This window comes from Erithacus rubecula (assembly GCF_903797595.1).
Source record: "Erithacus rubecula genome assembly, chromosome: 3".
NCBI lineage: Eukaryota > Metazoa > Chordata > Aves > Passeriformes > Muscicapidae > Erithacus > Erithacus rubecula.
The window spans coordinates 137,640,627-137,652,704 of NC_136689.1; the positions used below are offsets into that span (position 1 = coordinate 137,640,627).

Sequence of the window (12,078 nt, forward strand, 5' to 3'; positions counted from 1 at the left end):
CACACACAACACGGGACAGGATGAGCAGGGGAAGGACACAAGGGAGCCCCCAGCACTAAGGCTGGGAGGTGGGCACAGAGAGGAACACGGCAGGACGTGCCACAGGTGGGGGAAGAGCGGTGGGGATCCCACCTCCACAGCTCCAGGGGTTGGGGGTCCTGCTCCGACGCTGCCTGAGGGGTTTGCTACACTGGCCCCAACTCTACGCACATCCCTGACCTGCACAGGGGGCCCTGCCCCACCATCCCCAGCGCTGGTCCTTGGGGACCAGCCCAGGGATGGTGTGGGCTGGCCGGGAAGAGGGACCCTGTGCACCGCCACCACTAAGGGGGACCCACAGCCCAGTACCTCCTCTGCCTTCTGCTGCAGCAGCGCCGCCTCCTGCTTCAGCTTCTCCTTCTCCTTCTCCAGGTCGGCGATTGCCTTCCGCAGCTTTTCCGCATCCTCGTCGCTCTGGTGCCGCTGGATCTCCAGGGTGTGCACCATCGTCATCTTCTCCCGCGTGGCCAGCTCAGTCTCGTGCAGCTTCTCGCTGATCTCCTCCGCCTGCTTCTTGAACCGCTTGGCCTCCTCCTCAGCCTTGGCCTGGGCCATGCTCATCTCGGCCACTTGCAGCTTGAGGCGCTCAGCCTCGGCCGTGATGTCCAGTTGCCGCCGGCGCTCGGCCTCCAGCGTCTTCTGGAAGCCCTCGGTCTCCTCAGCCAGGCGCTGCTGCATCTGCTCCTTGTCCTCCTGCAGCTTCTTGGCGTGTTCCTGCGCCAGATCCTTCTGCTTCTGCAGCATCTCAGCCTCAGCCCGCAGCCGCGTGGCCTCCTGCACCGCCTGCATCTTCTCCTTCAGCATCTTCTCCGCCAGCGCCCGCTGCTGCGCCAGGTCGTCCTCGGCCAGCTGCCGCATGCGGGCGGCCTCCTGCGCCTCCACGCTCAGCCGGGCCACCTCCTCTGCCACCTGCTTCATCTTCTCTGCCTCCTCCGCCAGGAACTTCTGCGTGTTGTCCTTGTCCTTGAGGATCAGCGCCTTGTTCTCCTCCTCGATGCGACTCTTCAGCTTGGCCAGCTCCTCCATCTGCACGCGGACCTTGAAGAGCTCCTCCTCCACTTGGGCCTTCTGCCGGACGGCGTCGGTCACCTCCTCCTTCAGCCGCTGCAGCTCCTCGTCCAGGATGCCCTTCTGGTGGTCGGTCTCGTCCAGCTGCAGCTTCACCTTGGTCAGCTCCTGCTCCACCTGCGCCTTCTGCCGCAGCGTCTGCTCGGCGAACTTCTTGTGCTTCTCCATCTCGGCGTCGGCCAGCTGCTTCTGCCGCAGGGCCGCCTGCTCCGCCTGCGCCCGTTTTGCCGCCTCCAGCTCGGCCTCCTTTCGCAGCTTCTCGGCGTCCGCCTGCGCCTGCGCCTTGGCCTGCGCCTCCTCCTCCGCCCGCTGCTTCAGCCGCTCCGCCTCCTCCACGCGCTGCCGGGACAAGCTGGCGTCCTGCTCGGCCTTGCCACGGGCAAACTCGGCCTCCTCGGCCGCCCGCCGGGCCCGCTCGGCCTTCTCGCGCAGCCGGTCCAGGAGGCTCTGCTCCTGCTGCCGCGTCTGCAGCAGCTCCTGCTCCTTCTGCTGCACGGCAGCCAGGTGCGCCTTCTCCTCCGCCGCGATCCGCTTCTGCGCCGCCTCTCGCGCCAGCTGGATCTGCCGCTCCGACTCCTTCTCCGCCAGCTCCTTCTGCCGCCGTGCCTCCTCCACCATGGCCCGCAGCCGCTCCACCTCCTCCAGGGCCAGCCGCCGCTGCCGCCCGGCCTCCTCCTCGGCCGCCAGGATGGCCTGCACCTTCTCCTCGGCCTCGCGCCGCCGGCCCTCCTCCTCCAGCGCCAGCGCCCGCTGCCGCTCGGCCTCCCGCTCCGCCTGCTCCCGGCTGCGCTGCACCTCCTCCGCCTCCCCGCGGATGCGGTTCAGCTCCCGCTCCAGCTCGCTCTTGCCGGCCGAGGCCCTCTCAAAACTGGCCTTGAGGGCGCGGATCTCCTCCTCCACTTGCCGCCGCTGCCGCAGGGTGTCCTCCACCAGCCCCTTCTGCCTCTCCAGCTCGCTCTCTGAGGAGCGCTTCAGCAGGGCGATCTTCTCCTCGATGTCCTGCTTGTGCTGGGCCGCCTGCTCCTCCAGCAGCTTGCGCTGGTAGGCCTCGTCCTCGGCCAGCCGCCGCAGCCGCTCGTTCTCGGCCTCCTTCTCCTTCAGCGCGATCTCCGCCTCCGCCTTCAGCCGCGAGGCCTCGTTGATGGCCGCCAGCTTCTCCTTCAGGATGCGCTCGGCCTCGGCCCGTTGCCGGCTGGCCTCGTCCTCGGCCAGCTGCCGCTGCCGCTTGGCCTCCTCGGAGAGGGCGCGCAGGCGGGCGGCCTCCTCGGCCAGCTCCCGCAGCTTGTTGGCCTCCGCCTCCAGCCGCTGCTTGGACTTCTCGCTGCTGGAGCGGGACTCCTCCTCTGTCTTGGCCTTGCTCTCCAGCAGGATCTCCATCTCCGCCCGCAGCTTGGCCAGCTCCTCCTCCAGCTCTTTCCTCCTCTGGATGGCCTCGTTTACCTCACCCTTCAGCCGCGAGAGCTCTTCCTCCAGGAGCAGGCGCTGCTGCTCCCCGTTCTCCATCTCCGCCTTCAGCCGGATCAGCTCCTGCTCCGCCGCCAGCTTCTGCTGGGCCGTGCCCTCTGCCAGCTCCCGCTGCTTTTCCAGCTCTTCCTCCGCCAGCTCCTTCTGCCGCAGGGCCGCCTCCTCCGCCTTGGCGCGCTTGCGGGCCTCGCGCTCAGCGTCCTCCTTCTGCTTCTCGGCCTCCTCCTGCGCCAGCGACTTCTTGTGGGCCACCTCTTCGGCCTGCAAGCGCAGGCGCAGCGCCTCGTTGGCCTTCTGCCGCCAGCGCTCCAGCTCCTTCTCGGCCTCCTCCCGCGAGCGCTCGGCCTCCAGCTGCTGCTTCTTCAGCCGCTCGGCCTCCTCCTGCAGCTGGGCCACCACATCGTGCTCCTGCTGCAGCGACAGCTCCAGCTGTGCCGTCTTCTCGGCGAAGGAGAGCCTCTTGCTCTGCAGCTCAGCCTCAGCGCTGCGCTGGGCCACCTCCTGGGCCACCTGGATCTGCCGGTCCTTCTCAGCCTCCGCCTGCCGCATGCGTCGCTCGGCCTCCTCCGCCTGCAGCCGCAGCTGCTCCAGGTCCGCCACCGCCTTCTGCTTCTCGCGCGCCGCCTCGCGCTCCGCCTGCACCTTGCGCTTCAGCTCCTCCTCCGCTTCCCGCTTCTTCTGGCTCTCCTCCTTCACCTGCCGGCGCAGGCGCTCGGCCTCCTCCTGCGCCTGCCGCTTCTGCCGCTCGGCCTCCTCGGCGCGCGCCCGCAGCTCCTGCAGCTCTGTCTCGGCGCCCTCCCGCTGCCTCTCGGTGCTCTCCAGCTGCAGGCGGATGAGGCGGATCTCCTCCTCCACTTTTTTGCGGTTGTACTCAGCCTCCTCGATCAGCTTCACCTTGGCCTTGATCTGGTGGTCCGAGTTCTGCCGCAGCTGCATCAGCTCCTGCTGAATGTTCTGCTTCTGCTGCTCGGCATCCACGGCCACCACCTCCCGCCGGGTGACCTCCTCCTGCATGCGGAGCTGCAGCTCCCGCGCCTCTGCCTCTGCCTGCGCCTTGGCTTTGGCGTGGGCCTCGGCCAGCTGCCGCTGCTTCTCCAGCTGTGCCTCCACCTCCGCCAGCCGCTTCCTCTCCTCCTCTTTCAGCTTCTCGGCGGCTTTCTGGAGGGGAAACAGGGTGCAGGGGACAGAGAGGGGAGAGAGAGACAAATCACAAGGGATGCGGTCGCGCCGTGGAATCGATGCTGGCCCAGCCACGCACCGCCAAGACGGCGGAGAGGTGGCAGATGCGCGTGGAATGGCTTCGGCCCCTGGGCCACCGCACGAGTCGGTGACGCCAGCTTCCAGAAGACGTGTGGCATGAGAGGGGACACACGACAGCACAGGCAGACAGGCAAGAGGAGCCCGACAGCAGCGCAGGAAGCCACATTCCAGAGAGAAGGGACAGAGAGTGAGCGGAGCCCAAGCGATGACGATGATGCGAGCAGCGTGCACATCAGCACCGTGGCTCCCCTGGCACAGACAGCCCCTGGCACGGGCAAAGGAGAGAGACGGAGCACCGGGAGCAGAGCAGAGGGGAGCGGAGCGAGGGCGGTGCCAGCAGAGCCTTCCCTGCCGGGAAAGCCTCAAGAGGAGAGAGCAGTTCAGCTGGTTCTAACCCCTGCCAGCCCTCTCCAGGCAGCTGGCAGCAGGGTCTGCCAAAGAGCCAGCACAGCTGGTGCCCGGCTGGGGGCCGTGCCACATGCACCGTGAGCGAGACAGCCGCACGCTCTGCAGGGCAGCGCATGCAGGGGAGCCGGACCCGCACCAGACCCCTGATCCTGGAGCAGCACAGACGAAGAGGAGGGCGAGGAGGAGAGGGTGAGGCGTGGGGGAGGCGGAGGGTGCCGCGGGGAGAAGGCATGCGCAGAGTGAGTACCTGGTGCACGGCTGCCAGAGTCATCCTGGTTTTTTACCCTCCATTAGATCCCCACCAACACAAATATTCCCCAAGAAAAAGCACCGGCAAAGCGGCTCCAAGGGCAGAAACCAAGAGTTAGAGAGGTGACCCCGCACCACAGCCCGCGGGGCAGCGCCCAGCACAGCAGCATGCGCAGGCAGGTCCTGACTGCACTACGTGTATCTGGGAAGTGCCTGCGACCACCAGAGCCCCCAGTGCCCAGAGCCAGCTGGGCTCAGAGACCCACTGAGCTCAGAGCCAGCAGCCTTGCTCCCAGGAGCCCAGCAGGGAGCAGGAGCTACTGGGCCAGTGTCAGTGATGGGACAGGAGTCACAGCCATGGGCCAGTGTCAGTGATGGGGCTGGAGTCACAGCCATGGGCCAGTGTCAGTGATGGGGCCGGAGTCACAGCCATGGGCCAATGTCAGTGGTGGGGCTGGAGTCACAGCCATGGGCCAGTGTCAGTGATGGGACCAGAGCCACAGCCATGGGCCAGTGTCAGTGATGGGGCCGGAGTCACAGCCATGGGCCAATGTCAGTGATGGGGCCGGAGTCACAGCCATGGGCCAGTGTCAGTGATGGGACCAGAGTCACAGCCATGGGCCAGTGTCAGTGATGGGGCTGGAGCCACAGCCATGGGCCAGTGTCAGTGATGGGGCTGGAGTCACAGCCATGGGCCAGTGTCAGTGATGGGGCTGGAGTCACAGCCATGGGCCAGTGTCAGTGATGAGGGTGGAGTCACAGATGGGCCAGTGTCAGTGATGGGGCTGGAGCCACAGGTGGGCCAGTGTCAGTGATGTTGCTGGACTATAGCCATGGGCCAGTGTCAGTGATGAGGGTGGACTATAGCCATGGGCCAGTGTTAGTCCTGGGGCCAGTTCAGACCCCGTGAACCACATTCCTTTTTGGTTACACTGCCGGCCATGCTGCCCTGCTCCCCTCCCTACCTCCTCATCCTCCAGCCGCCGCAGCGTCTCCGTGATGAACTTGATGTACTGGGTGGTGAGCGTGGTCAGCTCGCTGAACTGTGTCCGCAGGTCCACGTACTGTGGGGACAGGGGGTCAGCAGGGGACAGGGGGGCTCACCCCAGCAGGACCCCCAAATCCATCCCTTCAGTGAGCAGCCACGCCCCATGAGCTTCAGGACAGGGGCAGCCAGACCCCTCCCCACCCGGGGCAGGGAGACCACCCACAGGGGCAGGGAGACACCCCCCCCTGGACAGCCAAACCCCCTCAGGGTAGCCAGACCCCCACCCCTGGGCAGGGAGACCCCCCCTTACCTCCTGGATGATGCTGTCCGACGCCGACTGCACCTTGGGCTTCTTGGCCGGCGATGCCACCGGCTCCACCTGTGCCTTGAAGCTCACCAGCTGCAGCTCGTAGTCCTGCCCAGGAGAGAGTCAGCAAAGCTCTGCTACGAGCCACGAGCCCCCTGGCCACCACCCCCTGCTGCCCCCCACCCCCTGCCCCGGGGCTGTGGGCGCACCTTGATGGCGTCGATGTACTGCTTGGCGTAGCGCTGGCACTCCTCCACCTTCTCCTTGTGCTGCTCACACTCCTCCAGCAGTTTCTGGGGAGACACGTGGGGGTGAGCCCAGGCACCCCATGGCCACACAAGAGTACATCTCACTCCTGTTGGGATGCCCCACTGGGGATGCCAAGCAGCTCCGCTTGCCCAATACCCAGGAGCACTCCGTGCCCACTGGGGGTGTCCAGGAGCCCCCCTTGCCCACTGGTGAACACCCAGGAGCCTCTCTTTCCCCCTTGCTCAATACCCAGGAGCCCCCTTGCTCAATACCCAGGAGCACTCCTTGCCCACTGGGGGTGTCCAGGAGCCCCCCTTGCCAACTAATGAATACCCAGGAGCCCCCCTTGCCCACTGGAGATGCCCAAGAGCCCCCCTTGCCTATTGGTGAATACCCAGGAGCCCGCTATGCCAAATACCCAGGAGCCCCCTGTGCCCAATACCCAGGAGCACTCTTTGCCCACTGGGGACACCCAGGAGCCCCCTGTGCTCAATACCCAGGAGCCCCCTGTGCCAAATACCAAGGAGCACTCCTCACCCACTGGGGACACCCAGGAGTCCCCGTTGCCCAATACCCAGGAGCACTCCTTGCCCACTAGGGACACCCAGGATCCCCCCATGCCCAATACCCAGGAGCACTCCTTGCCCACTGATGAATACCCAGGAGCCCCCCATGCCCAATACCCAGGAGCACTCCTTGCCCACTAGGGGTGTCCAGGAGCCCCCCTTGCCTACTGGGGACACCCAGGAGCCCCCTGTGCTCAATATCCAGGAGCCCTCCTTGCCCATTGGTGAGTACCCAGGAGCTCCCCTCACCCACTGGTGACACCCAGGCCCCCCCATGCCCCAGAGCCAGCCCTACCTTCTCCTGCAGCAGCTGCTGGCGCACGGCCTGGCTGTCGGTGATGGGCACAGCCTGGATGCCCTCCTGGCGCTGGCGGGCGTCGTGGATCCAGCGGCGCAGCGCGTCGCAGCTCTGCCGGTAGTAGCTCAGCTGGCGGCCCAGCTGCTCCAGCTCGCGCTGCCGCAGCTCGGCCTGGCCCAGCACGGCCTGCCAGCGCTCCAGCAGCGCCTGCACGCGCTCCCGGTACCGCTCCAGGTCCACGTCGCGCTCGCTGTGCCCGCGCACCATGCGCTCGTTCACCTCCTTGGCCTTGCCCAGCTCGCTCTCCAGCGTGCTGAAGAAGGGCTGGTGGCCCTCGGCCTCGGCCCGCAGCCGCTGCAGGAAACGGGGAAAGGGTCGGTGTGAAAGTTCCCTGACTTGCCCCATGGCCAACGTCAGCCCCTGGACCCAGCACTGCTCTGGGCTGAGCTCTGCCCTGGCCGAGCTGGATGGTGGTCCAGGATTGTCTGTGGCTGTGCCCAGGGCTGTTTGTGCCTGTGCCTGGTGCTTGCCCAGGGCTGTGCCTGTGCCTGGTGCTGCCCAGGGCTGTGGCTGTGCCTGGTGCTTGCCCAGGGCTGTTTGTGGCTGTGCCTGGTGCTTGCCCAGGGCTGTTTGTGCCTGTGCCTGGTGCTTGCCCAGGGCTGTAGCTGTGCCTGGTGCTTGCCCAGGGCTGTGGCTGTGCCTGGTGCTGCCCAGGGCTGTTTGTGGCTGTACCTGGTGCTTGCCCAGGGCTGTTTGTGCCTGTGCCTGGTGCTTGCCCAGGGCTGTGGCTGTGCCTGGTGCTTGCCCAGGGCTGTGGCTGTGCCTGGTGCTTGCCCAGGGCTGTTTGTGGCTGTGCCTGGTGCTTGCCCAGGGCTGTTTGTGCCTGTGCCTGGTGCTTGCCCAGGGCTGTAGCTGTGCCTGGTGCTTGCCCAGGGCTGTTTGTGGCTGTGCCTGGTGCTTGCCCAGGGCTGTGGCTGTGCCTGGTGCTTGCCCAGGGCTGTTTGTGGCTGTACCTGATGCTGCCCAGGGCTGTTTGTGGCTGTGCCTGGTGCTGCCCAGGGCTGTTTGTGGCTGTACCTGGTGCTTGCCCAGGGCTGTTTGTGGCTGTGCCTGGTGCTTGCCCAGGGCTGTGGCTGTGCCTGGTGCTTGCCCAGGGCTGTTTGTGGCCGTGTCTGGTGCTGCCATGGTGCTGCTCTCAGCAGGTTCTGCTCATAGCCCCCTGTTCCTGCTCCTGTTTCTTGGAGCAATGATCTCCACATACAACAGTCCATAAATCTCCCCATATTTTGGCCAGAGGCCACTCACTTTGCAAAAGGACTGTAAAAAGTGACTTTCCTAAAGAGACTTTGAGATCCCCAGTGGATGGAAGACACATCTATCGTCTGACAACCACGAGGATGTGTCCCATCTGTGGTTGCTATATCCCATCCTCTCTCTCTCTCTCTCTCCCCTTTTACTTGATTTCCTTTACAGCCCACTCTCTCTCTACCACAAAACTGAATTGTTATATGCAATAAACTGCATTACAGCTTTCTGCTGAACAAACCTGAGTCTCTTGCCTTTTGTCTTTTGCACCCTGGGGTCGAATGATCCCTCACGGCTCCCACTCGGGTTGAGCAATCGTGACACTGGGCACTGGTCAGGGCCGGTCACGGTGTCCCCCAGCCACCCCCCTGTGCCCTGGCAGCCCCTGTACCTTCAGCTCAGCCCTGCTGGCCTCCAGCTCGGCCAGGTCGGCTGGCACAGCCTGCACGTCCTTCAGCTGCTCCTCGTACTTGCGCAGCAGCTCCTCGGCGCCCTGCGTGCTGCGGATCACCAGCCCGATGGTCTTCAGCCTGCGGAACAGCAGGGGTCAGCCGGGGGGATGGGAGCAGGAGTGGGATGGGAGCGGGGGTGGGATGGGAGTGGGGGTGGGACAGGAGCAGGATTGGGACAGGAGCAGGATTGGGATGGGAGGGGGAGTGGGATGGGAGCAGGAGTGGGATGGGAGCGGGGGTGGGATGGGAGTGGGGGTGGGATGGGAGTGGGGGTGGGACAGGATCAGGATTGGGACAGGAGCAGGATTGGGATGGGAGCAGGATTGGGATGGGAACAGGATTGGGATGGGAACAGGATTGGGATGGGAACAGGATTGGGATGGGAGCAGGATCGGGATGGGAGTAGGGTTGGGATGGGAGGGGGAGTGGGATGGGATGGGGAGTGGGATGGAAGTGGGGGTGGGATGGAAGCAGGATTGGGATGGGAGCAGGATTAGAATGGGAACAGGATTGGGATGGGAGGGGAAGTGGGATGGGATCAGGATTGGGACGGGAGCAGGATCGGGATGGGAGTAGGGTTGGGATGGGAACAGGATTGGGATGGGAGCAGGATTGGGATGGGAGCAGGATTGGGATGGAAGGGGGAGTGGGACAGGAGCAGAATTGGGATGGGAGTGGGAGCAGGATGGGAGCAGAACAGATTAGCCAGGATCAGGATCAGGATGGGAGTGGGACAGGAGCAGGACGGCTTAGCCAGGATCAGGGTGTGAGTGGGACCAGGAGCGGGATTGGAGCGGGATGGGAGCAGGAGCAGGATGGGAGCAGGAGCAGGATGGGAGCGAGATGAAAGTGGGACGGGAGCAGGGTGGATTAGCCGAGATCAGGATGGGAGCAGGAGGGATTAGCCAGGATCAGGGTGTGAGTGGGACCAGGAGCAGGAACTGAGTGGGATGGGAGCGAGAGCAGGATGGGAGCAGGAATGGGATGGGAGCAGAATGGATTATCCAGGGGCGGGATGGGATGGGATGGGATGGGATGGGATGGGATGGGATGGGATGGGATGGGATGGGATGGGATGGGATGGGATGGGATGGGATGGGATGGGATGGGATGGGATGGGATCAGGGCAGATCAGCCAGGATCAGGATCCCATTGGGATGGAATCAGGGTGGGACTGGGACAGCTCAGCAAGAGCAGTACCCCAGATCCAGCAGGGAAGTGAAAAGGTAAAAAAGGAAGAGGAACAAAAGAACGAAGAGAAGAGGGAAAGAGAAGAAAGGGAAAGACTCTCCACGGCCTCCCAACCACGCAGGCTCGCTGCCAGCCCAGCTGCCAGGCAGTGACAGTGCCAGGGCACTCACTTCTCCAGGTAGATGCTGGACAGGCTGTACACCTGCTCCATCTTGTGCAGCGTCACCTCAAGCTCGGAGCGCAGCACGGGCGCCGAGCCCGCCGGCTCCGGCTGCGCCAGCACCTGCTCCGACTTCTGGCTGACCTTGCTGAGGTTCTGCTGGATGCCCTCCAGCTCCAGGTGCGTCTCCTGCGGGGACGGAGCCCCTCAGTGCTCCCCGCTCTGGGGCAGCAGGGGCGGGGCAGGGCACGGGGGGCTCGGGGGGGATATCGGGAAAATTCCTGCTGGAAATCGCTGGGGCAGCCCTGGGGCAGCTGGGCAGGGCAGGACGGAGTGCCACCCTCGGGGGTGTGACATGTGTGTGACATGTGTGTGTGACAGCCGTGTCACACACGGGATTTTACAGCCGTGTAGAGGTGGCACTTGGGGACACGGTCAGGGGTGCAGTGCCACCCTCACTGGGGGTTGTACAGTCATGTGGATGTGGCACTTGGGGACACAATCAGGTGGCACTTGGGGACACAATCAGGGGTGGCCTTGGCAGTGCTGGGGGACTGGATGGACCCAAGGGGCTCTGAGGATTTTCCAACCCAAACCGTTCCCCATTGTCAGTCCCGTCCTGGCACTGGGGTCCCCATCTGTCACAGGCGTGTCACAGGCATGTCACGCTTGTCACACACGTATCACACACATGGCACATGCATCACACGTCACACAAGTGTCACACAAACACATCATACACGTCATACACGTGTGTGTGTCACATGTGTCACACACGTCACACATGTTGCAGATGTGTCACACATGTGTCACACACATTACAGACGGACCATGCATGTGTCACACGTGTCACACATGTCTCAGGCATCACATATGTCTCACACACACACGTCACAAATGTGTCACTCACCTGCCACAAACGTGCTACACACACGTCACAAGTGTCACACATGCCACACACGTGTCACTCGTCACATATGTCACACATATCACATCTCACACACATCACACGTGTCACTCATGTAACACATGTCACAGGCGTGTCACACATCACAGGTGTGTCACACGCGCATCACATGCGTGTCACACATATCACACGTGTCACACACATCACACATGTGCCTCACAGACGTCATACACATGTCACACGTCACACACAGTCATTCATGTGTCACACACATGCCATAGGCGTGTCACACATGTCTCACACGTGCCAGTCACCTGTCACACACATGCCATGCACATCACACACACGTGTCAGAAGTGTCACACACATGCCACTCATGTGTCACACACTTGTCCCAGGCATGTCACACATGTGCCACAAGTGTGTCACAGACATCTCACAGTTGTGTCACACGTGTCACACATCTCACATGGTTCACACACGTCTCACACGTGTCAAACATGTCTCACACGTGTCACACACACATCACGTGTCACACACACGTCAAAGGCGTGTCACATACATGTTACACACATCCCACACATGTCCCATAAGTGTCACACTTGTCACACACATCACACATGTCATGCATGTCACAGGTGTGTCACATATGTGTCCCACATGTCCCGCATGTGTAATACACATGACACACATCACACGTGTCACACACACATCACAGGCATGTCACATACATGTTACACACATCCCAAACATGTCCCATACGTGTCACACTTGTCACATATATCACACACGTCCCACATGTGTCACACACATGTCACACACGTCACAGGCATGTCACACAAGTGTCACACACACATCACATGTGTCACACACATATAACACGTGTCACACACACATCACACGTCCCACACTTGTCACACACACACATCACATGTGTCACACACGTGTCCCAAACATGTCACAGGCATGTCACACAAGTGTCACACACACATCACGTGTCACACACATATAACACGTGTCACACACACATCACACGTCCCACACTTGTCACACACACACATCACATGTGTCACACACGTGTCACACACATCACAGGCATGTCACACAAGTGTCACACACATCACATGTGTCACACACACATCACACGTGTCACACACACATCACACA

At 62.9% G+C, this 12,078-nt stretch overlaps 1 protein-coding gene across 1 annotated transcript in view; it reads right to left on the reverse strand.

Moving 5' to 3' along the window:
• PLEC (plectin) overlaps positions 1–12,078 on the reverse strand; it is a 56,492-nt gene that overhangs the window by 8,238 nt on the left and 36,176 nt on the right. The window contains 7 exon segments of the mRNA XM_079301833.1: positions 349–3,729; positions 5,454–5,552; positions 5,787–5,891; positions 5,993–6,076; positions 6,894–7,250; positions 8,593–8,731; positions 10,015–10,193. Of these exon segments, the coding sequence (XP_079157959.1) occupies positions 349–3,729; positions 5,454–5,552; positions 5,787–5,891; positions 5,993–6,076; positions 6,894–7,250; positions 8,593–8,731; positions 10,015–10,193 (4,344 nt within the window).